General features: G+C 43.5%; 1 protein-coding gene across 3 annotated transcripts in view; it reads left to right on the top strand.

Moving 5' to 3' along the window:
* Positions 1-25,000, top strand: part of tox2 (TOX high mobility group box family member 2) — a 94,581-nt gene that overhangs the window by 68,376 nt on the left and 1,205 nt on the right. For all 3 annotated transcript variants that reach the window (XM_079748675.1, XM_079748676.1, XM_079748674.1), the window contains 6 exons: positions 10,528-10,827; positions 11,921-12,151; positions 19,409-19,489; positions 21,948-22,358; positions 22,560-22,708; positions 23,844-25,000. The exon at positions 23,844-25,000 is cut by the window's right edge and continues 1,205 nt beyond it. In XM_079748675.1, coding sequence (XP_079604801.1) covers positions 10,528-10,827; positions 11,921-12,151; positions 19,409-19,489; positions 21,948-22,358; positions 22,560-22,708; positions 23,844-23,886 — 1,215 coding nt within the window. In that variant the 3' untranslated portion in view covers positions 23,887-25,000. The remainder of the gene's footprint in view (positions 1-10,527; positions 10,828-11,920; positions 12,152-19,408; positions 19,490-21,947; positions 22,359-22,559; positions 22,709-23,843) is intronic.

A 25,000-nucleotide genomic window follows, 5' to 3' on the forward strand; every position in this document is an offset into this window, starting at 1 on the left:
TCTGGAATCACAAGTGAGCAATGTGACCTTAATGTTGTTTAGCTTGTATGTTTATGTGTGCTGTTGTCTGACTGATACACAAGCAACGATTAATTCAGGTTGGTATTAGGTCTGTGACTATTCATTGAAGAGCTACCATGTCTCTTTCAGAGTCAAGATGTGTAGAAAAGTGCACATCAATGGCAACATAGATTTCCAAATTGCTGGCTCAAATGCGAGCATTGTATGTTGGTCACATCTATTTGTTTATCAATTAATTCATGAATTGACCGGATGCCCTGCTCTAAAGGAATGGACTTGCTTTCAATATTTGTACAAAAATAACAACAGTCCGCTAGAATGTGTAGCGGACTTCAAAAAGCCTGCTATATCTCAATGTCTACACCTTCAGGTTCATTATAAATAACCCTAACCCTTACCCTATTACCAACAGGCTCATTTAGGGCTAGATCATACATTTATCCTACATCAAAATACCAAATACATTATGGGAAAATACCCCACTGCTAATCATCACCACAATGTATTGGATCTCGTTCCTTCTCGGACATAATGCTTTGGTTTTTCATTACTGACGCATATTCATCACAGAAAAGAAGAATATAATCTGATAAACCAAAAGGCTAGCGATTCCGATCACTGTCTGTATTTTATTAGTTATTTATTTATTGTTGTGCATGTGCACAACATTAGATTGCCTGGCATGTGTTACTGGCATTGTCCATCATCATAATGGCGATAGATTTAAGTCTGTTTTTGAGCCGGGGCATTGTGCTATACTTATCGTTCAAAATGCAATATGCGGTGATGATATGAAGCAAGAAGCCATTTCTTTCCAGGCCGTCATTCTCAGTCATTGGCTAAAAGGATTACGCTGTCCCGCAACATGATGGAATGGTTGGCCCTTTCCACCACAGTTCAACAAGCCCACTGATAGAGTGGGATTTATATTTATATCACTTATTTTAGCCATTCAGACACAAAGGAAATGCACAAGAATCATCAAGGCTCCCACCATCACACAAAACAGCATTTGCTTATTCAGCGCTCTCTCTTGAAATCCACCGTAAGAAATATTCATTAAATAATAATATGAAATATATCTGAATTCAAAAACTTGTTAGATGTGTGTGTTTATATTTATTTAATGTTGGTTATTTTGGTTTGTGATTATTTATTTTCAAATAGCGCCTTAGGCTAATGTACCATTTTGGTATTTCACAACCCCCCTAACACCCCCCACACATCCCCAGTCCCATAAATGAACCATCACAGCGATAAATCAGAGGACAAACAGAGACTTGTGCGAACCCTGAAAGGTTCAGAGATTTATGTAACACATTCATGTTTTCCACTTCCTCATTTTAGTACTCCACTGGTAAAGCCCAGCTAATAAAAGCTCCTATTAATATTTCCTGTTGCTTAGCAACGGCAGGCTGCAAGTAATAGCATTCTGTGGAAAAATAGATGACCGATAAGAAAAATTCAATTCTCTTCTCATCTCCTGGGAGAAAGTACCTTATTTCTCTGGCAATATGATATGAAACTGTAGTTGTATATTAGGAAATGCCTTGAAAGAAGTTATTTTCCAATTTTATTATTGGGGTGGGGGGGGAGATGTTCAATGCCAGCTTCAATGTCAGCTAATCTTTTCCTACCCCCCGCTCTCTGATAAAGTCAATTAACCTATAGGATTAAGCTAATCAGAGGATACGGTGTCAACTTCATCTCTCTTTTTAATAAAAAGTGGTGTTGAATGGCACATGCGCCGAACTTTAATGGAATAGTTATGAGACAAATGCATGCCTTTCACAATAGAGTTTTAATTTCCACTCCTTTGAGGTACGAATGTTCATTCACTGCTCTGCTTTAGAACAGTTCACAGCGTTCTGCGCTTCACTGCATCTTCTCTCTCTAACAACACTAGAAGGTGATTGTTTTTCTTTCAGTCAAAGAACATACAACAAACACATGTTGGGTAAAAATAAAGTGGGTTGTTTTTGTTCTGTTTCTTGCCTGCCTCCTCCAAACAAAAACACAATGCCACCAAAAATCATCTGAGTACAGAACAGTGTAGTCAAAGAAACAATTCAAAAATTATCCACAGCAGATAGCCGGTGTTATGAAGGAAGATACGTAGATAAAGCATTTCATATTACATCTAGCAACTGTGGCCCCTGCTGCGATTTATCATGCCATGAAATCGTGTCCATATTGCACTGTGCTGTATCTCAGCCATCCATCAGCCCATTCTGCTTCTGGCAGCAGGAATATGCTGCCCTGGTGGCCATGGAGAGAACCTCCATATCGTCTCTGTGCAGTGCTCCTCTGGTGGAAGACAACACAATAATTCAGTTTTTGCGCGTAAGAGCATGTTCAGGATAAATCTGTGATTAAGAACATTGAGGGATGCAAGGCCGTTGTGTTGCAATGTGAAGTAGTTTTCATTTTAAAACATCTGTGGTTGAAAATGTTAATTGGCTCTAAGAGGCTTGAGTTTGTTTGCGCCAAATGTTCCCAATGTCTACCAAGGCTATCACATATGGTTAATTAGGATGAATACGCATACAAGTTTGATGAGGAAATACAAAAGGACACTATGCTTGAAAATGAAATAAAATGAAACGGAATCTAGACATTGAATGAGGGTGTTAGCGATGTCCTTGTTATATGCCACTAAGTGCTGATGTATTCCCCCACACACGGCAGTACATCATTTGTATGTTACCAGTGCTTCACCGTAGCATGTGTTTTCCTTCAGGTCCTCAGTTGGATGAGGGTGATGAAGGCTGCTGTCAGAAACGTGTTAGCTCTGTAGCATGAGCAGAGTTAAAGCACATGCAAATCACCTTCTGGATACCATCGTTCTTGGCATGACCCCAGACTATGGGTGTTTGTGTGTGTGGGTGAGATTGTGTGTATATGTGTGTGTGTGTGTGTGTGTGTGTGTGTGTGTGTGTGTGTGTGTGTATCTATGTTTGGAGATACATACACACAAGGGACTATATTTTTGTTTGTGAGCTCTTTCTTTTTTTGTACTCATTATTTGTGCATCTGTGCTCATTTTTGATCCCTACCACATCCCCACCCACCCCCCTCTCTCACACACACACACACACACACACACAGACACACACACACACACACACACACACACACACACACACACACACACACACACACACACAGAGGGTCTCCACTGTGTTTGACACGGCAGTCAGCGGTCTCATTAGCGGCAGCAGAGACGTGCCTTCAACCGTCATGAGTGTGTGTGTGTCTGTGTGTGTGTGTGTGGGGGGGGGGGGGCTGTGTCTGTGTGTGTTTCAGTGTGTTTCAATGTTTGTGTGTGTGTGCATGTTTGTCTGTGTGCTAGTGCATCTGTGCGTGTGTGTGCATGTGAGTCATGTGTGTGGGTCTGTGTGTGTGCTAGTGAATCTGTGCGTGTGCGTGTGGGTGTGTGTGTGTGTGTGTGTGTGTGTGTGTGTGTGTGTGTGTGTCGACATGTCATTCCAGACAAGGCTGTGATTCTCTGACGCCACGCTCTGTAAGGTGGGCTCTGAGACGCTCCCAGGCTGGGGGCGGGAGAGGTAGAGAAACATTGAGATAAAGTTAAGAGGAAGAGACACAGAAAGTGAGAGAGCGAGAGAGAGAGAGAGAGAGAGAGAGAGGGAGAGAGAGAGGTTAAAGATACATAACATGGAAGAAAACATATGTATGGGAGGGAGTGAGGGAGCGAGAGACAGAGAGTAAAGAGGAAGGAGGAAGGATGCTCTGACTTCATGCTGTATTGAGGGACATGGGTGGAAAGTGCTGAAAAGAGAGGGGGGGCATCACAACATTTCTATCTGCAACCAACCGTGTTGCGGTCACTGCGGCAGATCCGCATCTCCAACCAGATGTCGTCAAGTCAATACTCAATTTCAATCGACCTTCTGTCTCCTGAAAAAGGAGGAGTGTATTTTTGTTAATCACGAATATATTAGGTAATCGATATTCTAATATATGATACATAGGTAAACATTCATTTCCTGTTAGAGAAAGTGAAATGGGAGATTGGTGTGAAAGTTAAATTGTAACTTCATTATTTAACATATACATGAACAAAGTGCTCAAATGCCAACTGTAATTACCACGGTTGCTTGTTTTCTAGAGGAACGGGTGCCTTTTTTCAGCTCAATTATTAATGATTTGATCAGAGGTTCCGTACATATTGGATGTGAGGGCAGCTTTCCTCTAGCTTTTACCCATTTTATGCCAGCGTGTATTTGGATTGAGCAAACATACTTGACCTAAAAGTGTTGGTGTTAAACATTTTTGTTGTTCCAAAAAATAACTAAGCCTCGAAATGTCTCTTTGCCAGAATAGCAAACGATAATTTGTCAGTTCACCGTTTTTAAATTTGGATTCAACAACTCAACTAAATACCTTACCAATGGTTTGTTTGTGTGTAAATTAACTCTGTTTAACAGACTTAATGTCAATTTTTTTTTTTTTTAACACATATTAAGTTACTCTTTACATACGAGCATCTTCTGCTTGCAATATTTCCCTCCGTGCTGTAGAATCCCTCCGGTGACGCGAGCAAAAGAGAGGCAGTGTTGCTTAGCTTTTTCTTGAATGTGCGCGCATGAATTCGTGAATGTGCTCTCGCTCATTAGTACTCTTCAGCATCTGCAAATGACCCTCCCGGGTATATGTACGACAAGCCAAAGAGACGGGTAAAGGAATAAAGAGCGGGAGAGAGCCAGGCAGAGAGAGAGAGAGAGAGGATGAGAATACATTACAGTGAGGAAAGGCAACCAGGGGCGAGACAGCTTGCTTTGAGGAAGAGAGCTGTTAGCGGCGCTTTGCCCCGAGGGCTGAGCGACGAGCAGTTGCTGGGAGGGCCCGCGAGGCCCCAGCGTTTGGCTCCCAACCTGAAGGGGTCCCGTGTAGCGCCGTGTTGCTTCAGTGTGCAGCGCTGTGGAGGGATCAGCCTCCAAACGCACCGCTAATTAAAGCTGTCACGGCTGTGCGCCTGCAGGGATAATGTTCTATTATTATAGTCATTTGTTTCAATTAAACGCTGGGTGATTTTACAATAGCAAGCGGCGGACCTGTGTGAGTGAGCCATCACTCTGAACAAGATGGCTCCCGTCAGATCCCGGGCGGGGAAGAGACGGAGGAGGCTGGGGAAAAGGGCCCCCGGAAAACTCCCACCGTTATTGATCAGGATGCATTCAAACAAGCAGTGCCGAGGCACTGCTCACTCTAAACAGAGTGGAGGGAAGTATGTGGGATTGTCCATGTGTCCACCTCCCTAACTCAGGTGCATTTGGTGTATTGAACTTTGTTTTTCATTAGGAGTTCATGATGGCAATACTATGCATGGTCACATAGCAATATGTCATCTTAAGCTTAAAATGACCTTGGCTGACACATGCTGAATGAATTGTGTATCCAAAATGCTTTGCAAATTCAACAAAAAAACACAAGCCCATTGATGGAAAACACAAATGCAAAAGCCACAGCATAGCGGAAGTGAGCATCAACGGATGTGGACAATGAAACAAACCGGCCAGTAGACTCTCTCATATAAATAGTGTGTCCGTTTTATTCTGCTCACTGGCCACTCTGTTGTGTTTTGTGTTACAGCTATTGCATTGTGGCGTTGCAGTTGTGCAATGGTGTTGGCAGTTATGTTCTGGCATTTGCATTTGTGTTTTTCGCTTTTATTTATTTAATTTATGCATTATTTAGACATTAGCACATAGTTTTGGAAATGCAGTTCGTTTGACATGCTCTGCGTTCAACATATTGAAAGTTAAACACATTGACCTTCACAGCACAATGTATTTTCTCCAGTGCCATCTCAACATTCTCTTGCTAACAAGGTTTCGGTTATCACCTTACTCGATGGGCATAATATTTTATGTCACAAGTCAATTTCCGTTTTGTGCCAATGACATAATCTATCATTGCACACAAGGCAATGGAGGACCAAAAGGACCACTCCAAATGACATATTTCCAAATTGTGACGGTTGTGAATGGAATGCGTTAAGATGTTTGGAGTGTTAAACACACACCCACACTTTTGTCGGACCTGTCTGTCTAACTTCCTCAGGCTGAGTAATGCTTTAGGGGTTTCCCACTAGAGAGCACCATCAAATGTTTTGCATTAATTGCTTGTAGAGAACTATCCAAATAACTGGTATTCAAATATTTGGATAATAATTCGGAATATAGTTTGTTATCTTCTGTAGCTGAAGTATAGCGTAACTGTAAAGTAAGTCCCTCTTCTGTCTGCTCAGACATTAACTCCTCTATTGGTTATTTGTTCTGTAGTTAAAACAACTCTTTTAATTTAATATCACTTCTAAGTCTGTTTTTGAAACACGTTGACCCTCGCTATGCTACGCTAAATTCACTGGTCAGAAAAAACATAATAGAAAATATTAAATTTAAACTATGTTAATGTTTGGAACCTAAGGTTTTAACGTAAATTAAAACAGTAGTAGAGGAGGAAGCTACTAATGAAAATCACGTTGATGCAGTATGCTTTGAGACTGAATATAGTTCTGGTTGTGGTCTTTATTATTTTGTATGACATTTTTCATTTTAAACGAGGATGATCATTATTTTATCGTCACTCAGAGGGAGAGTTCATAAGGATCATGTATTTAGTGGTTTTCTGACAAAAGATTCCTCTGTCAAGATTCAACTATTGATTTTAGAAGGGCCTAGTGTTGCCTGCTCTCCTTGCAAAGGCTGTCTGTGTTCTAAATGCTAGCTGAATTAAACATTCATCATTTTTAAATGAAGGAAAATGGTTTGTTAAAAGGACTCAGGTAAGAAGTATTTGCAAAAAAATATAGAGGTTATTGGTTGTCCATGGCACAACGATAGCTAGCGAGCTATGCTAGCTTCTTCTGGTGCTCCGGAGCCTCTTAGCTCTACCTCCCTGTGCTGTGTTGGTGAAATCCCCTTAGCTTAATCAAACGGTGCAGGCAATCGGAGTGGCCATGAAAACAGTTTCAAAGGTAAGGTCACGGGGGGTGCAAGAGGAACAATGGCTTTCTCATATTCCATCCCGCATGCAATGTGCTACACGTAATTGGAAAGCCTTTTGTTATTTGACTCCCATTTTACTATGATGTACAAGATGTGAATACAAACTTGGCAGATGTAATGGTGGCAGAGAGGAGCAAGTTCAGGCCAAGTTTCCTGGCTCCGCTTCACAATTTAGGTCGACCAGAGGCTTGCTCATCACCAACAGCAATCTAATCTAACTCTGGGCTAACCTCCCTGGAGGGATGGATTTTGGTATTCCAAGGATTTCTCTCTCTCTCTGTGTCTCTCTCTCTCTCTCTCTCTCTCTCTCTCTCTCTCTCTCTCTCTCTCTCTCTGTCTCTCTGTCTGTCTGTCTCTCTCTCTCTCTCTCTCTCTCTCTCTCTCTCTCTCTCTCTCTCTCTCTCTCTCTCTCTCCATCCTTTTATACTGTCCACTATTCCCCTTTCATCTTTCATTTCTTGACCCCTGTGTCACTTAATCCCAAATTTTGAAATTACAAGAACCCTGTCACTCAACTTTTTAATAGCATGAGAACCACAAAACAGCAATATGTTTGGTATTGTGTGATTCATTCAGGATAGAATCAGGGTATACATTCAGGAATCCTGAATGCGTTGAATAGTTTTTTGTTAAGATACATTTGATACTGCATATTGTGAGGCAGGCAAAATCTTGCTAAACCATGAGTATGTGTGGATATTTGACATTATTTTCACTGGCATCAAAACGATAATGCCTTTCAATATTCTTGTTTACTTATGCATATACAAACTTCATGTATGCATACATGGTCCTAATCCAATACGCACAATGATATGAAACACTACATCTCTGCTATAGAGCAAGAATACCTGTATGACTAACTAAAGCCTGTTACTTAGTCTCAACACACACAGACACACAGACACACAGACACAAAGACACACACACACACACACACACACATCAGCCCTCTCCCCTCCATTGGCTCACCATTTGGATGATGCTATGAGGCATTAGCATACAGTACCTATGGCAACCAGCAACCTTTGTCAGAATCTTTCATAATATTTGTATAGCTGTCAGCCAGTGGTTTTATTTAGCTTAGATGTGATGGCGCCGCCAGATAACTTCTTACGCTCTCTGTCTTGCCCAGGTGAACACAACCAACTAAAAGCACTTAGAGGCATTTAAAAAGCAAATTTGGATGACTTTTAGCCGGCAAATATCACTGTGTGAGTGGTTAGTATTATGATATTTAAACAGTTACGATATTCTGTGGGAATGGCTGCAAACTTTAATAGCTATGTAGGGCGATGTCTACTTTAATGTCAACTGTCTGGTTCTCTCCCTCCTCTTCGAGTCTCTAGCGCCTATAGACCATATTTGCATCTTTTCTTGTATATCTCATATGCACTCAGTAACTTTCCAAATAAAATGTAGTTTGGTAACAAAGTCGTTCACGCCTTTGTGTTTCATTAGTTAGGCAGGAACACTCTGCTCTAATAAAAAAAGGGGCCAGCAAATTAATTAGTGTTATGCAATATGGGCATGGATATAAATAAAAGCTAACGGATTGAGTACGCTGTATTTCATCAACAAATACAATTCTTTTTGCATTCGGTTTCCAAATTTTGCCTCATGTCCAACAATATGTATTTAAATAATATATAACAACATATTATACAATGTTGTTATAATATATAACAACATATTGTGTTCTAATATATAACAACATATTATACTTTATAAGTGTTCTTGAGGAAACTGATATTCATCCCTTATGACTCTCTTGCTTTATAAAGTGAGAGAGGATGGGTACTGGTGTGTTTTCTGGACATTGGGAGAGAGCGCTACTGTCACCTCCAGAACTGTTCTCTCAATCTCTCCATTGTTGTTTATATGAAACATGCTGGAGCTCACGTTAAAGGTTGACAATTTTTGCCGTGAGGCGGTTGCTATGGAAATACATCTGCTGTTTCTGCATTCATGTTTGATTAATTGGTTTTTCAATGCTGGTTGTTGAAGACCCTTAAAGAGCAGTTCCGTGGAGAATGAGGGAAAATTTATGGATTTTTATTTATTTTTCTTCCTCCTTTTGGGGTTTCCATTTCTTTATTTTCTTTGCTGTTTTTCCATTTTTTAGGCAGAGGAGTGATGGTGTTTTCAATTGTGATTGGAAGCTGGAGGTTGTACTAGTTCTGGAGGTTAGAGCAGGGTTATTTCAAATGCAAAAGGAATGTCTTTGTTCACTGCTGTCTTTTGTTAGCAGCTGCTGAGCCAAACACTGAATCTAATGTCCTGTGAATATGATGTGTTTTCAAAGCGGACCACAGCCTCTTACAACATTACTTTGCAGCAAATTTTTTATTCCAGGAACCTACTGGGACCAATTATGATTAGAGAGGCAAAGCCTTCATCTTTGAACCTCAACTCATGTTTATCAAGACCTCATATGCTGGGGCCCTTTCAATTTGATCTTTTTAGCACTGTGCTAATGTCTAATGTATTATTTAACTCATGAATGTTTAAGAGGCCTAATAAATGCTAGTTCATCACTTTCTGATCTGTAAATTGCCAAACATTTCCATTTAGGCTTGCATTAAAAGCATCCTTTCGGCCCGTGTTCTGTGTCTCTACATGTAGTGGAAGAAGAAAAAGGCTTTTTGATCTCCCTACTAGTTCTGGTGGAGAATCTTTGGAGGCTATGGAAAGTAAACTTGGAGTGTGAGGTTATCAGGTCTCTGGATGGCTGATGGGTTTTCCTCCATAAGTGTTCTTGATTAGTGGCTCTATCATCAGCCATAATGGCTGTTTTGTTTCCATCCGTTGTGGGGCCCAGCCGATGGAAAAGATACGCTCTGAACTTAATTAACAGCGCTGCCGAATTATAGATTATTTTTGTTCTTTCTTTCTTTCTTTCTCCCATTTTCTATTCACCCTTACCACTCTCTCACGTCTTGCTGAAATATTGTCGTCTATGTGTGGGTAATGCAGTGGTCTCTTGTTCTGTTTTGAATCAGAGTGGTTACGTTAAACATTGGACGGGTTTTGAGAGGCTGTGGTTAGATGAGACATCTCCTAGGATAATTTGTTGCTTGTAAGGAAGCTTCTCATGTGCGATTCAAGTAAGAGTGCAATGTGAAGTAAGGAGGAATTTGAGGGTCCCCACAGAAGTTTTCCCTTATGCGTATTCTACAGTTCAGAGGGATTGTAGGCATGATAACAATTACGTTATCTTTTAAATGTTATCGATATAATTTCTCCCTCTTGTCTATTCTTGGTTAAATAGTGAAATATCAGAAGATGTCTAAAATCCAATAAAATAAAAATATTTTTTCATCCAAAGTAAATTTTCTCAGAAACAAAAATAATAGCGTTAAAGCATGAACATCCAAATGTACATGCATTTGGATAATTAGCGTCATTTATTTCTTCCTTTGAAACCTTTAAAAGAGGTTAACTTAGTAAATCTGGTATTTTTCTTTCACCCCAGATGCAGGAGATGGCTTTGCACCACCACCATCACCAGCAACAACAACACCACCACCACCTCCACCACCAACACCACCACCACCACCCAGATGGCCATCATTACGACCCTTCCCGTCACAACCCTTTACTAAACAGTTCCCATAGGATACTGGCCAACCCAATGAGCGCCCTGTCCCAGCTGAACCCCCAGCTCGGACGCGGCACCCTCCCCCACGGTTCCCCCTCCCCTCCCGGGAGTAAATCAGCCACACCCTCCCCCTCCAGCTCCAATCAGGAGGAGGAGAACGAGTCTCATTTGAAGGTACTTGTGTGTGTTGCAATTTGCATGTTTTCTCCTTTGGTTTCTGGAAGGGGATGGATAGCATTGATTCCGATGGTAGAGAGAGGGTATTGTTGGTGGCTGTTAGTTAGTGTCATCCAATTGATTAAGACATTCTGTGTTTTCTGGTAGAGAAGGACATTTGTGATTTTTCATGTTTTATATTTGGTACGCTTAACACATTTATCATTAGGTGTTTTTTTGGAGGAGTGGAAAACACTGTTGTGTATTTAACGTGGATCCTATTGAGGGTCCAATATGTCACTAGAGTCACATGAAGCGAACACAGGGATTGCTTAGCAACACATGTTTTACAGTTCAATAAATATAGTATCAATTGCCATCCAGTTAGTCAACAAATATGCAGTGTAAGGAGTAAACGACAATACAATATGCAGTTCAAGATCCCAGGAAGCCATAAGGTGTGCATACAACAATATCCACCGAAACATCGTTCTGGCAGTGATTAATCCAATGTGTGAGTTTAAACACATAGGATTTAAAACATATGTATATACATTCAAAATGTTATTTTGCCATTTCATCAGTCACATCAAAGACATTCACATATGGCACTCTTAACATGTCATCCTGAATGGCATGCATATCGTTTTAGTTTTTTCAACTTGCTGATAACCTATCGAAACATTTACATTCAGCAAAAAAAGTCTGTTTTTCATCAGTGTGTAATCAAAGATAAAAAAAAAGGCCAACGGCAGTTGTGTGTGGAGCGGTGGGCTCTGTGTTAATGTCCCTTTCAATTCATCACGGTTGCAATAGTTAATGTCGACTACACATGTATTGAACACATGGTTCAAATAAAGTTTATATGGTTCACCTGGACAAATGTTACAAGCATTCTTCAGAGGACCAATCATGCACTTCAGAGGCTTGTTTGAAACCATATTGTAGACCTTAAACTGCTTTTTTTCTCCAGCCATATCATAAATCTTTTTGTGTGTGTGTGTTTGTCTGTGTGTGTGTGTGTGTGTGTGTGTGTGTGTGTGTGTGTGTGTGTGTGTGTATGTGTGTGTGTGTGCATATGTACGTGTGTTTGTGTCCATGCTTCTACTAGATCACGGGCGAGAAGCGGCCCTCCTCAGAAATGATGAAGCCCAAGCCCAAACCACAGAAGAAGAAAAAGAAGAAGGACCCCAATGAACCCACCAAGCCTGTGTCGGCCTACGCCCTGTTCTTCAGAGACACGCAGGCCGCCATTAAGGGACAGAACCCCAACGCCACCTTCGGAGACGTGTCCAAGATAGTGGCCTCCATGTGGGATGGACTGGGAGAGGAGCAGAAGCAGGTAGCCATTTGAAACCAAATGGTGGCCATTGGGCTATATTCACCCAGCGGCCATCTTGGCTCCAAACGCTGTCCGTGTGAGGGGAACTGAATGCGTAATTAGTTGCCCTCACCCAAATAGTTTTAAGAGCCAAGATGGCCGCATGAATACTTAGCATACCTATCACGAAAGCCATTCCAGCAAATAAATAGTTTATAGGTGAATACATTTGATATTTTTAATTTGAATAGAGATTGTATACAAAGCATATACACAGGTACTCTCTAAGTAGTGAAAGCAGAAATGTGTTTTAATAAGAAAATGAAAGTCTATTTCAAGGTTGGTCTATCAAAATATACATACCCAATGGTACATTCTTTATACACTACATTTTCGCCATTCCAAACCAGCACACCCAGCCAAAACACTTGTTTTTGTTTTTTTTGTGAGTGTGGTAACAAATGGTGTTGTGAAATGAATGGAAAATGAGTCGGGTCTGATGATGCTGGTCACGGACGGACTCATATTTTTAGAATACGCAGAGTGTCTGTGCACACGCACACACACGCAAGCACACGCACAACCCCCCCCCCCCACCACACACACACACACACACACACGTAGACCGGTTGTCAAATAAAAGTACCTGTCTCCATGACAAAGTACAGCCCATTCTCCTTAGCCCCAGCCACCGTCGCCTAGACCCTTTCTTGCACCAGTGTGTGTTTTTCTCTCTCTCCCTCGCTCCCTCTCTCTCTCCCCTACTTTATATACGCTGGACTTTGGAGGCCGTCTGTCCCTTTTATTTGCAGTTAATTTTTGCCACCTTCGCCGGGGCTCTTCACCATGAATCTTCATTTCGCCGCTGACACCCTTGAATGTGAATTCCTCATTTCCTGTCCTTTTATTTATATCTGTTGCCTGGTGATTTGATCATGCCGGGAATACAAGATTAGCAATTGCCTTGTCCTTGGTTTTCGCCTCAAGGACATCTGCTACTGAAATGTTATTGTTTGTGCTTCTTCTTAACCCCTTGTTCACTGGGTTTCTTGCTAGCACTTTATAATGGTGTAGCCGCCGCCACCGCACAGGACTTTTGTCCTGGATGTAATTATTTCTCTCTTTCTCGATCGCTATCGCTCTATGTCTGTTTCTCTATTTTAATCTACTATTTCTTAATTTATGTTTACATTCCTTTCAGATTGTTGACTTTCTGTCTGTTTGTGTGTGTGTGTTCGTCTCTCTCTCTCTCTTTCTCTCTCTTCCCCTCTCTATCGCACGCTCTTTCACCATGCACATTGTCCTTCATACTATTACCTGTACACAGAGACTGGCTTACGAAAAGGCCATTCCACCCATCGTCTATCTAATATGTTACTGCACAGCATTTCTTTTCACGTTTAGTTTCCATGAACTCGTGCTCAATTAAATGACCTCACCTAAAAGACACATAATTAACCTGACATAATGATATTTTGTGGAATTAAATGTAGCAAAGCTTTTTTTATCTGCTTGTTTCAGTTACACGAGGGGTTTGTATATACACACATCTACCATTATAGCTGTTACTAAGAAACTTGATTGCTATTCATTTAAGTAGGACTGTTGCGTTCTCAAATCCTGTTCAGAATGAGGTGTCATTGGGCCAACTGCCAGTGACCGGCCTGTTATTGGATTTGTTTAACTATTTTTTTCCAATTCCAATGGCCCCTATTGGTTTTTAAACACGTTTTTTTTTTTCTATTTTATTCACGCCATTTGCACTGTAGAAACCAGTTAATGGAGATTGCCTGGACAAGGCTATGACTATATTTGGGGAATACAATGGCTCTTTTCTGCCATCTGGTGGCCAGAGATCAATCAGTGCCACTTTATTGGCTACACCTGGCGATTGAAATACATTTTTACATCTCCTATTTATCTCAACCATAACATAAATCTCTTTGTTACCAGTATGGCGTTTGAATTTGGTCTGGTGCATTCCTAGCAAATCATTGCACACATTTCAATCTGTGAGATTGCAAATATGACCTATACACTCCCTCTGTTGGAAATTAGAGTTCTTCTTTAAACATTTTCAGCGCGTAGACAATACCCCCCAACCCCATTTCCCTGTTCCGGAGCTGGAGATGAATACTGTTTCTTTTAACATTGGCTGTCACATGGATTCTACAGGACGGATGAGGTGTGCTCCGTAATGTCAAAGTCAGACCTTGTGGAGCCATGCGGGAGCCCTAGAATGTAAACACAATCTTCCTCTTACAGGTTGGTTTGTTTTAACTAGAACGTGGCTCCTGCTTCCAATTACCTGTAGTGCATGTGAAGCTCTGCTGTCAAGCAGAATCCACATGAAGAGGCTGAAGGCTGCGTTGTGCGTGTTCTATGACTCTATTCTTTATCGCTGGAACAATCACAAGATTGTATGTTGTGATTTGAGTTCTTTTGTTCTTTTTTTCCTTTCCTCTCCTTTCCATTTTTTTATTTTTTTGCAGTTGCTTTTGTAAGTTCCAGTTCTTGTTGGTTGTGTGCTAGTTTATATTCCGGCGCTGTCCTTGAGTTTGAAAAGAACAAAGACTTTTATTTGTATTATTATGGTTTATGTTAAGATTTATTCCTTTATTAAGATGTTTTGGAGACCATACTGTATTCAGCTTTTCAATTCCCAAAGGCGTTCTTCTTTGTGGTGCAAGATCAATGCGTTGGTTGGTTTGTGTTATTCCTCAAGGTGACAAAGAGTTAAGACTGCCCCAGAAATTAAAAAACAACATCTTTCTTTCTTGTTTATTTATTCTCCTTTTGTTGCGTAAGATCAGGATCAATTCACAGGTTTTATTGCGAAGAGGGAGAGAGAGGGGGACAACAGTGCAAATAAAAAAAGGAATAGGAACTGAACAGACTCTATTTTAATAGCGTCTGCTTTGTTGTTTATCACTTAAAGGTCAGAGATTGAACAGAAAAACACATGTCACTTTGTTTAAACAACTAGCGGTGTTCACTCTGAAACAGCTGTCCATGCTAACATTTTCAGTGTCCATCTGCATCTTGGTCAGTTCATCTGCCTCTGTCTCCTTCTTTGTTTGTTCATGCTACTCTCACTCTTAATATTTACATATCCTCTGGTTACATCCCGCAATCTTGTCTAGTCTAGTCTAATCTATGTCGACGGTAGTCTTATCTGGTCTATGTCGAGGGTAGTCTAGTCTACGTCGAGGGTAGTCCAGTCTGGTCTACATTGCGGGTAGTCTAGTCTACATTGAGGGTAGTCTAGTCTGGTCTATGTCAAGAGTAGTCTAGTCTAGTCTATGTCGAGGATAGTCTAGTCTAGTCTATGTCGACGGTAGTCTAGTCCGGTCTACGTCTAGGGTAGTCTAGTCTAGTCTATGTCGAGGGTAGTCTAGTCTAGTCTATGTCGACGGTAGTCTAGTCTGATCTACGTCGAAGGTAGCCTAGTCTAGTCCATTGTTGTCTACTTCAGTCCTCTTGTCATTCTAGTCTGATCCAGTGTAGCCAAGTGTTGTCTAGTTGAGTATAGTCTAATCTAATCGAGTCTTGACAGGTTTGGTGTAGTCCAGTCTAGTCTATGTGTAGTTGGTCTACTGTGGTTCTGTCTAGTCTAGTCTATCTGTAGTTGGTCTACTGTGGTTCTCTCTAGTCTAGTCTATGTGTAGTTGGTCTACTGTGGTTCTCTCTAGTCTAGTCTATGTGTAGTTGGTCTATTGTGGTTCTCTCTAGTCTAGTCTATGTATAGTTGGTCTACTGTGGTTCTGTCTAGTCTAGTCTATGTGTAGTTGGTCTATTGTGGTTCTCTCTAGTCTAGTCTATGTGTAGTTGGTCTACTGTGGTTCTCTCTAGTCTAGTCTATGTGTAGTTGGTCTACTGTGGTTCTCTCTAGTCTAGTCTAATTCTTCTCTTGTGTTCTTGCCTCTCTCCTCTCCATCCGTTGTAGTTATTCTCATCCTCTCTACTCCAGCCAACTTGTCTGTGTTCTCAAAGTTATTTTCAGTCACCACACCGGCTTCTCCCCCCTCTGGTTTATCCCTCTCCCCCCCCCCAGCTCCACCCCAGTACTCTGGCTGGCCAGCCCCTCTCGTTGGGGGGGCGCTCCCTTTGGCGTGTCAGAGCGGGGGTCTGGGGGGGTGGGTTATTGTCTCCTGTGATTAACTGCTTATCAAACAAGAACATTTCATTAAGGTACAATTAGGGGCTAATTCAGGCGGGACAACCTCTCCGTGTCAGAATTTGCGACGGGAGGCATATGCTCTCTCTGTCACCCTCCCCCCTCCACCCCTCTCCACCCTCACCCTCCACCCCTCTCCACCCCTCACCCTCCACCCCTCTCCACCCTCACCCTCCACCCCTCTCCACCCTCACCCTCCACCCCTCTCCACCCCTCACCCTCCACCCCTCTCCACCCTCACCCTCCACCCCTCTCCACCCCTCACCCTCCACCCCTCTCCACCCTCACCCTCCACCCCTCTCCACCCTCACCCTCCACCCCTCTCCACCCTCACCCTCCACCCCTCTCCACCCTCACCCTCCACCCCTCTCCACCCCTCACCCTCCACCCCTCTCCACCCCTCACCCTCCACCCCTCTCCACCCTCACCCTCCACCCCTCTCCACCCTCACCCTCCACCCCTCTCCACCCCTCACCCTCCACCCCTCTCCACCCCTCACCCTCCACCCCTCTCCACCCTCACCCTCCACCCCTCTCCACCCTCACCCTCCACCCCTCTCCACCCCTCACCCTCCACCCCTCTCCACCCCTCACCCTCCACCCCTCTCCACCCCTCACCCTCCACCCCTCTCCACCCTCACCCTCCACCCCTCTCCACCCTCACCCTCCACCCCTCTCCACCCCTCACCCTCCACCCCTCTCCACCCCTCACCCTCCACCCCTCTCCACCCTCACCCTCCACCCCTCTCCACCCTCACCCTCCACCCCTCTCCACCCCTCACCCTCCACCCCTCTCCACCCTCACCCTCCACCCCTCTCCACCCCTCACCCTCCACCCCTCTCCACCCTCACCCTCCACCCCTCTCCACCCTCACCCTCCACCCCTCTCCACCCCTCACCCTCCACCCCTCTCCACCCTCACCCTCCACCCCTCTCCACCCTCACCCTCCACCCCTCTCCACCCCTCACCCTCCACCCCTCTCCACCCCTCACCCTCCACCCCTCTCCACCCCTCACCCTCCACCCCTCTCCACCCCTCACCCTCCGCAGCTTTGTTATTTTTAATTCATCGCGACCTGGAGCCTCTGTCGGCTTCAATTGCTAATGAATCTCCACTCACTTTGGAATAATTAGGCGTCCTTAGGCAGGGTAATTTATTTAAAAGTATCCATCGCCACAGCCGCGCGAATCATTAGCTTTTTTAAATTAATTTGGTACAAATGCTGTTGGGAGCGCTTTGGGTTTAGGGGGTGAGCCGTGTGCGTCTCTCTCAGTATTTAAGGAGTAAGGGGGGGGGGGTGACAACTTTAGTTAGCCATTCGTTTTCAAAACGTAGATCATTATTGTGAAAAATGTAGGGGGGGCCCTTTTTGGTTTATTATCTTGGCAAATTATGTTTTGGCTTCATAATCATATCCATTCCTTATTTAATGATAACCGGCTTGTTGTGAGGGGAAATAATAGAGTGTCTAAACTAAAGCAAATGGTTGACGGGGGGATAATCTTCAAATCATGTGTCTTTGATGATTCTATAAAAAATCGAGCTGCAGTGCTTATTGTTTTATTATCCACGTACCTCTTTCAATCTGTCTTTATGAGAATATGTGTGTCTGTGTGTGTTTCTGTGTTTCTAAATATCTTTTGGTATTGTGCATGATCATACGTGTGCCTACGTGCAGGCTTGTGTGCTGATGTGTTTGACCTGTCAGGCCTGTATGTGCTTGTGTCTCCATGCATGCCTGTGTGTCCGCATTACATACACGTTTGTTTACTCTGTTTTTGTGTATCTTCAATTATCCAGCTACAGTGCTTATTGTCTTTTTATCCATGTACCTCTTTTAATCTATCTTTATGAGTATGTGTGTGTGCATTCATTTATATTTGTTTCTAAATATCTTTTTGTGTTGTGCATGATCATGCGTGTGCTTATGTGCACACGTGTGTGTGTGTGTGTGTGTGTGTGTGTGTGTGTGTGTGTGTGTGTGTGTGTGTTTGTGTGTCTTGTCAGGCCTGTATTTTTTTGTGTCTCCATGCATGCCTGTGTGTCCGCTTTACATACACGTGTGTTTACTCTGTGTTTGTGTCAGCGCTTAGCGCCCACCGGCCCGTGTGCAGCAGCACATGAATGCTTAATGGTTATTCTAGCCCTACTCTTTGAAAGAAAATGACCCACAAAGCCGCAAACAGTCTCTTATATAGAAGATGGGTAATTGCCCATGGCTTTCACACACTTAGACACACACACTAACACACACAAAGACACAAGCACACATTTAGAGATTCTCTCTCACACACACACACACACACACACTCTTCCAAGTACTCTAGTGTACAAAAAAGAGGATATAAATTGTGTCCTCCTTTTTTTTGAGATTGAGATTGAGGCTTTCATTCAGAGAGGTTGTGTTTTTTCCTGAATCAGAAATGGCATGAGGACAGCAGAGAGAGTGTGTGAGTGACACCGATGACATGAGGTTGCTTTCCCTGTCCGCACTCGTCATGAGCGTTTCATTGAGGAGGCTTTTGCTTGACTCTTGCCTAATGCTTTTTCAGATTCAGGATTTTTTTATTTGTTATATGATTGCTTGGGTGGTCCTGCAGCCTTAATCTGGATAATGAATGTAGGAAAGCAAATGGAAAGTAAATATTCAACATGAAAAACAGTGCTTCTCTTTCTATTTAGCTTTGCGTTTAAATCAAATTCACTCTCATGGGTGGTAATCATGTTTTTTTGCCTTTGTACGCCGGTCTACTAAGCACACACTATACAAACACACAAACCCACACACACTTACACATGCTACACATTTGCTTTTTCTTCCTATATATGTATGGGTTGTTGTGTGTTGGCGTATTTATGTATGACAGCAGAGTTAATTTACGAAACGGAGCCTAAACTGTGTGTAAATCAAGAAATCATTGAAATTATCACCCACACTTACGCAAACAAATATAAGAGAATAGGCACACTGTGTATCTAACAATCTCACACGTGTTGTGTGTGTTTGTGTGTGTTTGTGTGAGGCCTGTGGGGGTCACTTCAGCTTCTGACATAACCTTGTAATAAAGCATTATTGTTGTTGTTGATGTTTGCTCCTGCAGGGCTACAAGAGGAAAACAGAGGCTGCTAAAAAGGAGTACCTGAAAGCCCTGGCCGCCTACAGAGCTAGCCTGGTTTCCAAGGTAACCACCGGGGTCATGTCTTTGATATACATGGGTCAGTGGCGATATCAGGGATGATGAATTAGATGGAGACTTTCTCTCGCTATTATAGAGCTGGGAAATGGGCGCTTGTGCATTGGAGAGGGGGCAATATATTTGTGTTTGCCTGTGTGTGTTTGTGTATGTGTGTATGTTGTTTGTGTTTATGTGATGTGTGTTCATGTGTGTGTGTGTGTGTGTTTTTGTGTGTTTATACATGTGTGTGTGTGTGTGTGTGTGTGCGTGTGCGTGTGTGTGTGTGCGTGCGTGTGTGTGGTGTGTGGTGTGTGTGTGCGTGTGTGTGTGTGTGTGTGTGTGCGTGCTCTGAGGAGAACTGTGAAAATCAGCCCCTAAACACATCCAGTTTGATGCCTGGAGTGAAATGAAAAGGGGTTACCACATATGTTTATGGTTGTGTGTGCATGCGGTTGTGTATCTGTGTGTTTGTGTGTGTGTGTGTGTGTGTGTGTGTGTGTGCACGTATCAGCCTGCTCATGCACTGTGTGCCGGTATACGTGTGTGTTGCAGACATGGACATTAGCAGCCGTTTGTCCTTGCAGTGTGCCTGCCCTCCCTCAGTGGGCTGCTAATGTGTAGACTGAGGCTGGCTCGCCCAACGCCCACTGTTCCCACCTTTAGCTCCAGGTTACCTAAGTTGAGCTCTGAACACACTTCTCCGTACTTCTTTTAAACAGAAATCACGGGTGCAGACACACACACACATTCGCGGACGTGTACACATGTTTTTTCTTCTTCTTTTCCCCTCATCATTCCATCAGCTTCAGAGCTCCATGCGTCTCCTTCCATACCGTTGTCTGCCACATAACCCCCCCTAAATTGCATTAGCATATGTCAAGCTCCTCCCCCTTCCTCCCCGACCCATTACATCACACTTCTTGTCATGCTCACACGGCTGAAAACAAGCACCTTGATTAGCCATGAATGCTTAATTTATCAGCCCCCTTCACCGCAGGCGCACTTTCAAATAACGATTATTCTCATCACTTGTCTTGTGTGCAATTAGACATTCATGTCAGGACTCTTACGCCGAGGGATGATTGTAACTGTATGTCCCTAGATTGGAAGCCATTCAAACAAGGAAAAAAAAGTGTCTCACAGAATTAAAACTAGCAAATATCACACTCTCACTCTCACTTTCAATGGCAACTCATCTCGGAGCGATTCGCTCAATCTTGTGACTCCAATTTCCTTTAACTCGCCCAAGAGGGGGTCTTTCAGAGTGAATGGGGGTTGAGGGTAGTAGAGGTAATTGGCGCCTCATTTGGAGGAATCGCGGCTTCGGTTTGCACCTGTTGCCTTTTTGTTTCACGACACGCTTGGTGTGTTTAGGAGGAAGCAGAGAAGCCCTTTGTTGCTCGTTTTTCACTCATTAGCTTCAAAAATAAATCCAATGAAGGAAAGAAAAAAAACATTACGACGACCGTCAATGTAAATAAGATACCCTTCTGCCTTTGTGCCGATTAGCATATGAACAGAACGATCAGGTGAACTGTATGCTACGTATTGCCACACATTGACTTGAAACCATGAAACCATATAGGTGCGCAACAATTACCAAGACCCCCACCTCACCTTATACACACACCTACAATATGTCATGCATCAATCATTCATTTTCCTCTGGCCCCTGCAAATGTACCCCCCCCCCCCCCCCGCGCCTCTGCCCTCCAACCTACCCCTCCACCTCCCCCCACCACAACTCTCCGCACCACACCCAACACCCCTTGAACTTTACTCGCCTGCTCCGCAATTCTTCACAATTGATCAGTTTTGTCTCTCTCGCACCACAGAGAGAGAGAGAGGGCGAGAGAGAGGGGAAGAGAGAGAGAGGATGAGAGAGCAATAGAGAGACAGAGGGGGGAAGAGGGACAGAGAGAGAGAGAGAGAGAGAGAGAGACAGAGACAGAGACAGAGACAGAGATAGCTGTGGGGGACATTACTGTATGGCGGTCATGTAATGTGCCCTGCCTGCAGAGCTTGACAGTTAATATTAAGGAACAGGACTTATTGGAAACATGTGAGAGAGAGAGAGAGAGAGAGAGAGAGAGAGAGAGAGAGAGTGGGGAAGAAAAGGGCAAGGTGGGTGTGGGTGGGTGTAGGTTACGAGTTTTAGTGATCACATGTGTGTGTGTGTGTGTATGTTTATGTCTGTGTGTGTGTTTTTGGGATGGCCACACCTGCACTGACTTAGTTCTAATTATTTCACCCATTATTTACATGCAACGTGTATGATGGAGCATGCTCCTTCATTACGTGGATCCATGAAAGTGCATGAAGTCATGAGTATCTGTGTGTGTAACGTGGTGTGAAACACTCCCACATCGCATGGTCAGCCTCGAAAACACAAAGACATTACCAACAACGGGCCGAGACGTCGGTGCCCAAACGTCACTGAAATCTTTGTCCCCTCGACCTCCAGACGTACAACGACCCCGTGGACGCCAAGAGCAACCAGACAGGCCAGCCGTCGCCCCACATGCTGCCCGCCAACCAGCCCCTCTACAACGTGCCACACCCCCCCCAGCCCCCCTCCCCGTACTTGGGGCCCGGGGGCTTCCCACTGACCGACCTGCAGAGCTACACGGGCCACGCCCCCCGCCACGCCCTGTCGCGGACCCTCAGCCAATCACAGATGCTGCCCAGCATTAGTGCCTCTCCCCCTTCCTCCTTCCAGATCAGCCCCCCCCTGCACCCCCACCAGCAGCTCTCCCTACAGCAGAGCTCTCTTCTCAACCAGCCTATCCGCATGCAGCAGGTCCAGTCCCAGCAAATCATCTCCCACCAGATGGGGCTGCAGCCCTCCATTCACTCTCCACCCCCCGGGCAGCAGGTTCGTGTCACGTACTAATTCAGGGAAACGTTTTGGGAAGCTGGAATCATTTTGGATTCAGACTGCATTGATAGGAAATTGACCTTATTGACGCTCTTTCCTTTCCCTTTATTTCTGTCTATTCTTCCCTTTTCTCTCTCTCTCTCTCTCTCTCTCTCTCTCTCTCTCTCTCTCTCTCTCTCTCTCTGTCTCTCCCTCCAGGGTTTCTCCCACCTCCAGTCGGAGTACCAGAAGAGTGTTGGGGGACCTCAGTCTCCAGGTGCCCCAGCTCCAGGCCCCGGCCCTGGGGGTCCTCAGACCCATGACTGGGACGGTGAATACTGCAATCGAGAGTGTGGCAGCCACTGCAGGTTAGCTAGATTTTCATATCCAAAATCATATTCATCAATTTAAGTAACAATAGAGATCCATAGTCATTTAAAGTATTGGTGTCAAATATCTTGGCCAGTTAATACAAGTTGGTAACTATGCATCTCATATCTCCCATCTCATACGCCAGCTAATAAACTCAGGATTGTAGGAGCATGATCTGTATCCCTGCCCCCCCCCCCTCCCCTTACTGTGTCTCTGAAACGCTGTAGCCCATTACACTGCATTGTCAGTGTGCTATGATTGTACAGTAATTGCCACCCACTTGGCAATGTAGGATGGAAGGTAAATACACTCTGACCCATTAAATGGGCTTGAAGGAATGGAAGGAAATTGATAAACAGAAATGATGCGAGATTGTAATGGATTTGATGGAATATTACATTCTGATGCCTAATGTTCCCATTGATAATCCCTCATAACGTATGACATTATGGATGCTGTTATTCATTACTATTCATGCAATTCATGCGAAATATTAAAGTCATTGTAATCTTAATATTCGAAAATACTTTAAGAAAGAAGGAGACAATTTAAAAAAGACTCCAATGCCATCTGGCACTGAAAAACTTTCATCTAAAAGCGAAGGTTTTTTTTTGTTGAGTTATGTTGTTTTGAATGTGGTGGACAGATATGGTCTTATCATAGTCTCCTGAAGATGGGGAGTCCCTTGAAATCATTATGAATCCATGGCAGCAGCAGTGTCCCACTCCTTTAAATAGAAGTGTTGAAAACTTGTCAGTTTGATTCAAGTGATGCGAGGCAGGACAGCTGGAGAGATGATGGTGAGATAATAGAGCTTGTCATGTGACTGGCAGAAACAGTGAAAAAACAGATGTTTAGTACAGAAGGCTTTCGCTGTGTTTGTACTTGGACGCTTTTGGCTGGGCTCTTCAAGCCTCCGCAAATGTGTAGCATTTAGAAAAGAAAGAATTAAATAAGCTCGTGTCGTGTCTGGCATCATTGAATTAAATGTTTAATTCATATTTATTTCATTTTTTATTATTTATTTTAAAACATTAAAAAAAAAAAGATAGAAAAAAGGCGGGAAGAAACAAATAACCAAGGATGACACATTTTAAAGTTAGCTTGTTCCACTTCTCTCCTTTCCTCCAGCGGCAGCATGATAGCCAGGGACAAGCCACTCTACCTCACCTGAAGCAGACGAAGCGAGGAGAAGACTGTGGGCTGTCAAACACACGTGTACAACCACGACACCTCCACCACCACACTGAGGAGTCTACTGTCAACCACCACCACCCATCCCCCTCCCTGTCCCATGCCCAACCTCGCTCTCGGATAGACACACACACACACACACGCACGCTTGCAAACGCGCACACACACACACACACACACACACGCACATTCACACGCACACACATCCACAAATGCACCTGCATCAATGCAGGCATACACAGACCTACATTCTACCTTTTAAAAGACCACCATCCAAGACCCCCCCATCTATTATTATTATTATACATTTCATTTTTATGATTTTCTCTCTGAAAGGGACACGCGCGACCAGAGGGTTTAGTTGGTTTCCTTTGTATCAATAGATGACTACTGTCTGTACCACTTAACATATTGGGGAGGTCTTGTCTCGCTGTTTCAATTTCGCCTAGCACTTATGGAGCCCCCCCCCCCCACCCCAAGTCCCTAGCCCCACCCACCCACCTACCCAGTACAGGCCAGGCGGCAGAATCCTCCTCCTCTGTCTCCCTGTGAGAGTCAGCCCCTCAGGGACCCCGCCCCCGGCAGCCCCCCATCCAGCTTTAATTAGAACGAGAAAAAAAAAATACAATTAAAAAAAACCTCTTCTTTTTCATCTTCTTTAATCATTTTTTAATTTCCTTTCGTGTTCTCCCTTTTGTTGTTGCTGTTGTTGTTGATGATGATGATGATGATGATGATGATGTCGTTGTTGCCGTTTTATTTATTCCTAGCTTGCTCTATTGTTCCTTTTTTTTTTATTCTTTCGTTCTGTTCTTGTTGCCGTTGTTCTTTTATTTTTTCTTGGTTTTGAGCACTAAGCGCCGGGTCCTTCAGTATTTTAGGGGACCGTGGGGAGGAAGGAATAGAAACAACACATAGCAAAACAACAGAAACCTTTTGTAATATTTAAGACCCGCAAGGTCTGCTGAGCGGTCACAGTGTGATTGTAAATATCACTTTTACGGGATCGGATTGGGAAATTTGGAAGTTCGGAAGGATCTTCTTTAATATTACATGTAATTCATCAGTTTGTATCTCAAAAATATATATTGTGT

This window comes from Pollachius pollachius (assembly GCF_949987615.1).
Source record: "Pollachius pollachius genome assembly, chromosome: 12".
In the NCBI taxonomy this organism is placed as follows: domain Eukaryota; kingdom Metazoa; phylum Chordata; class Actinopteri; order Gadiformes; family Gadidae; genus Pollachius; species Pollachius pollachius.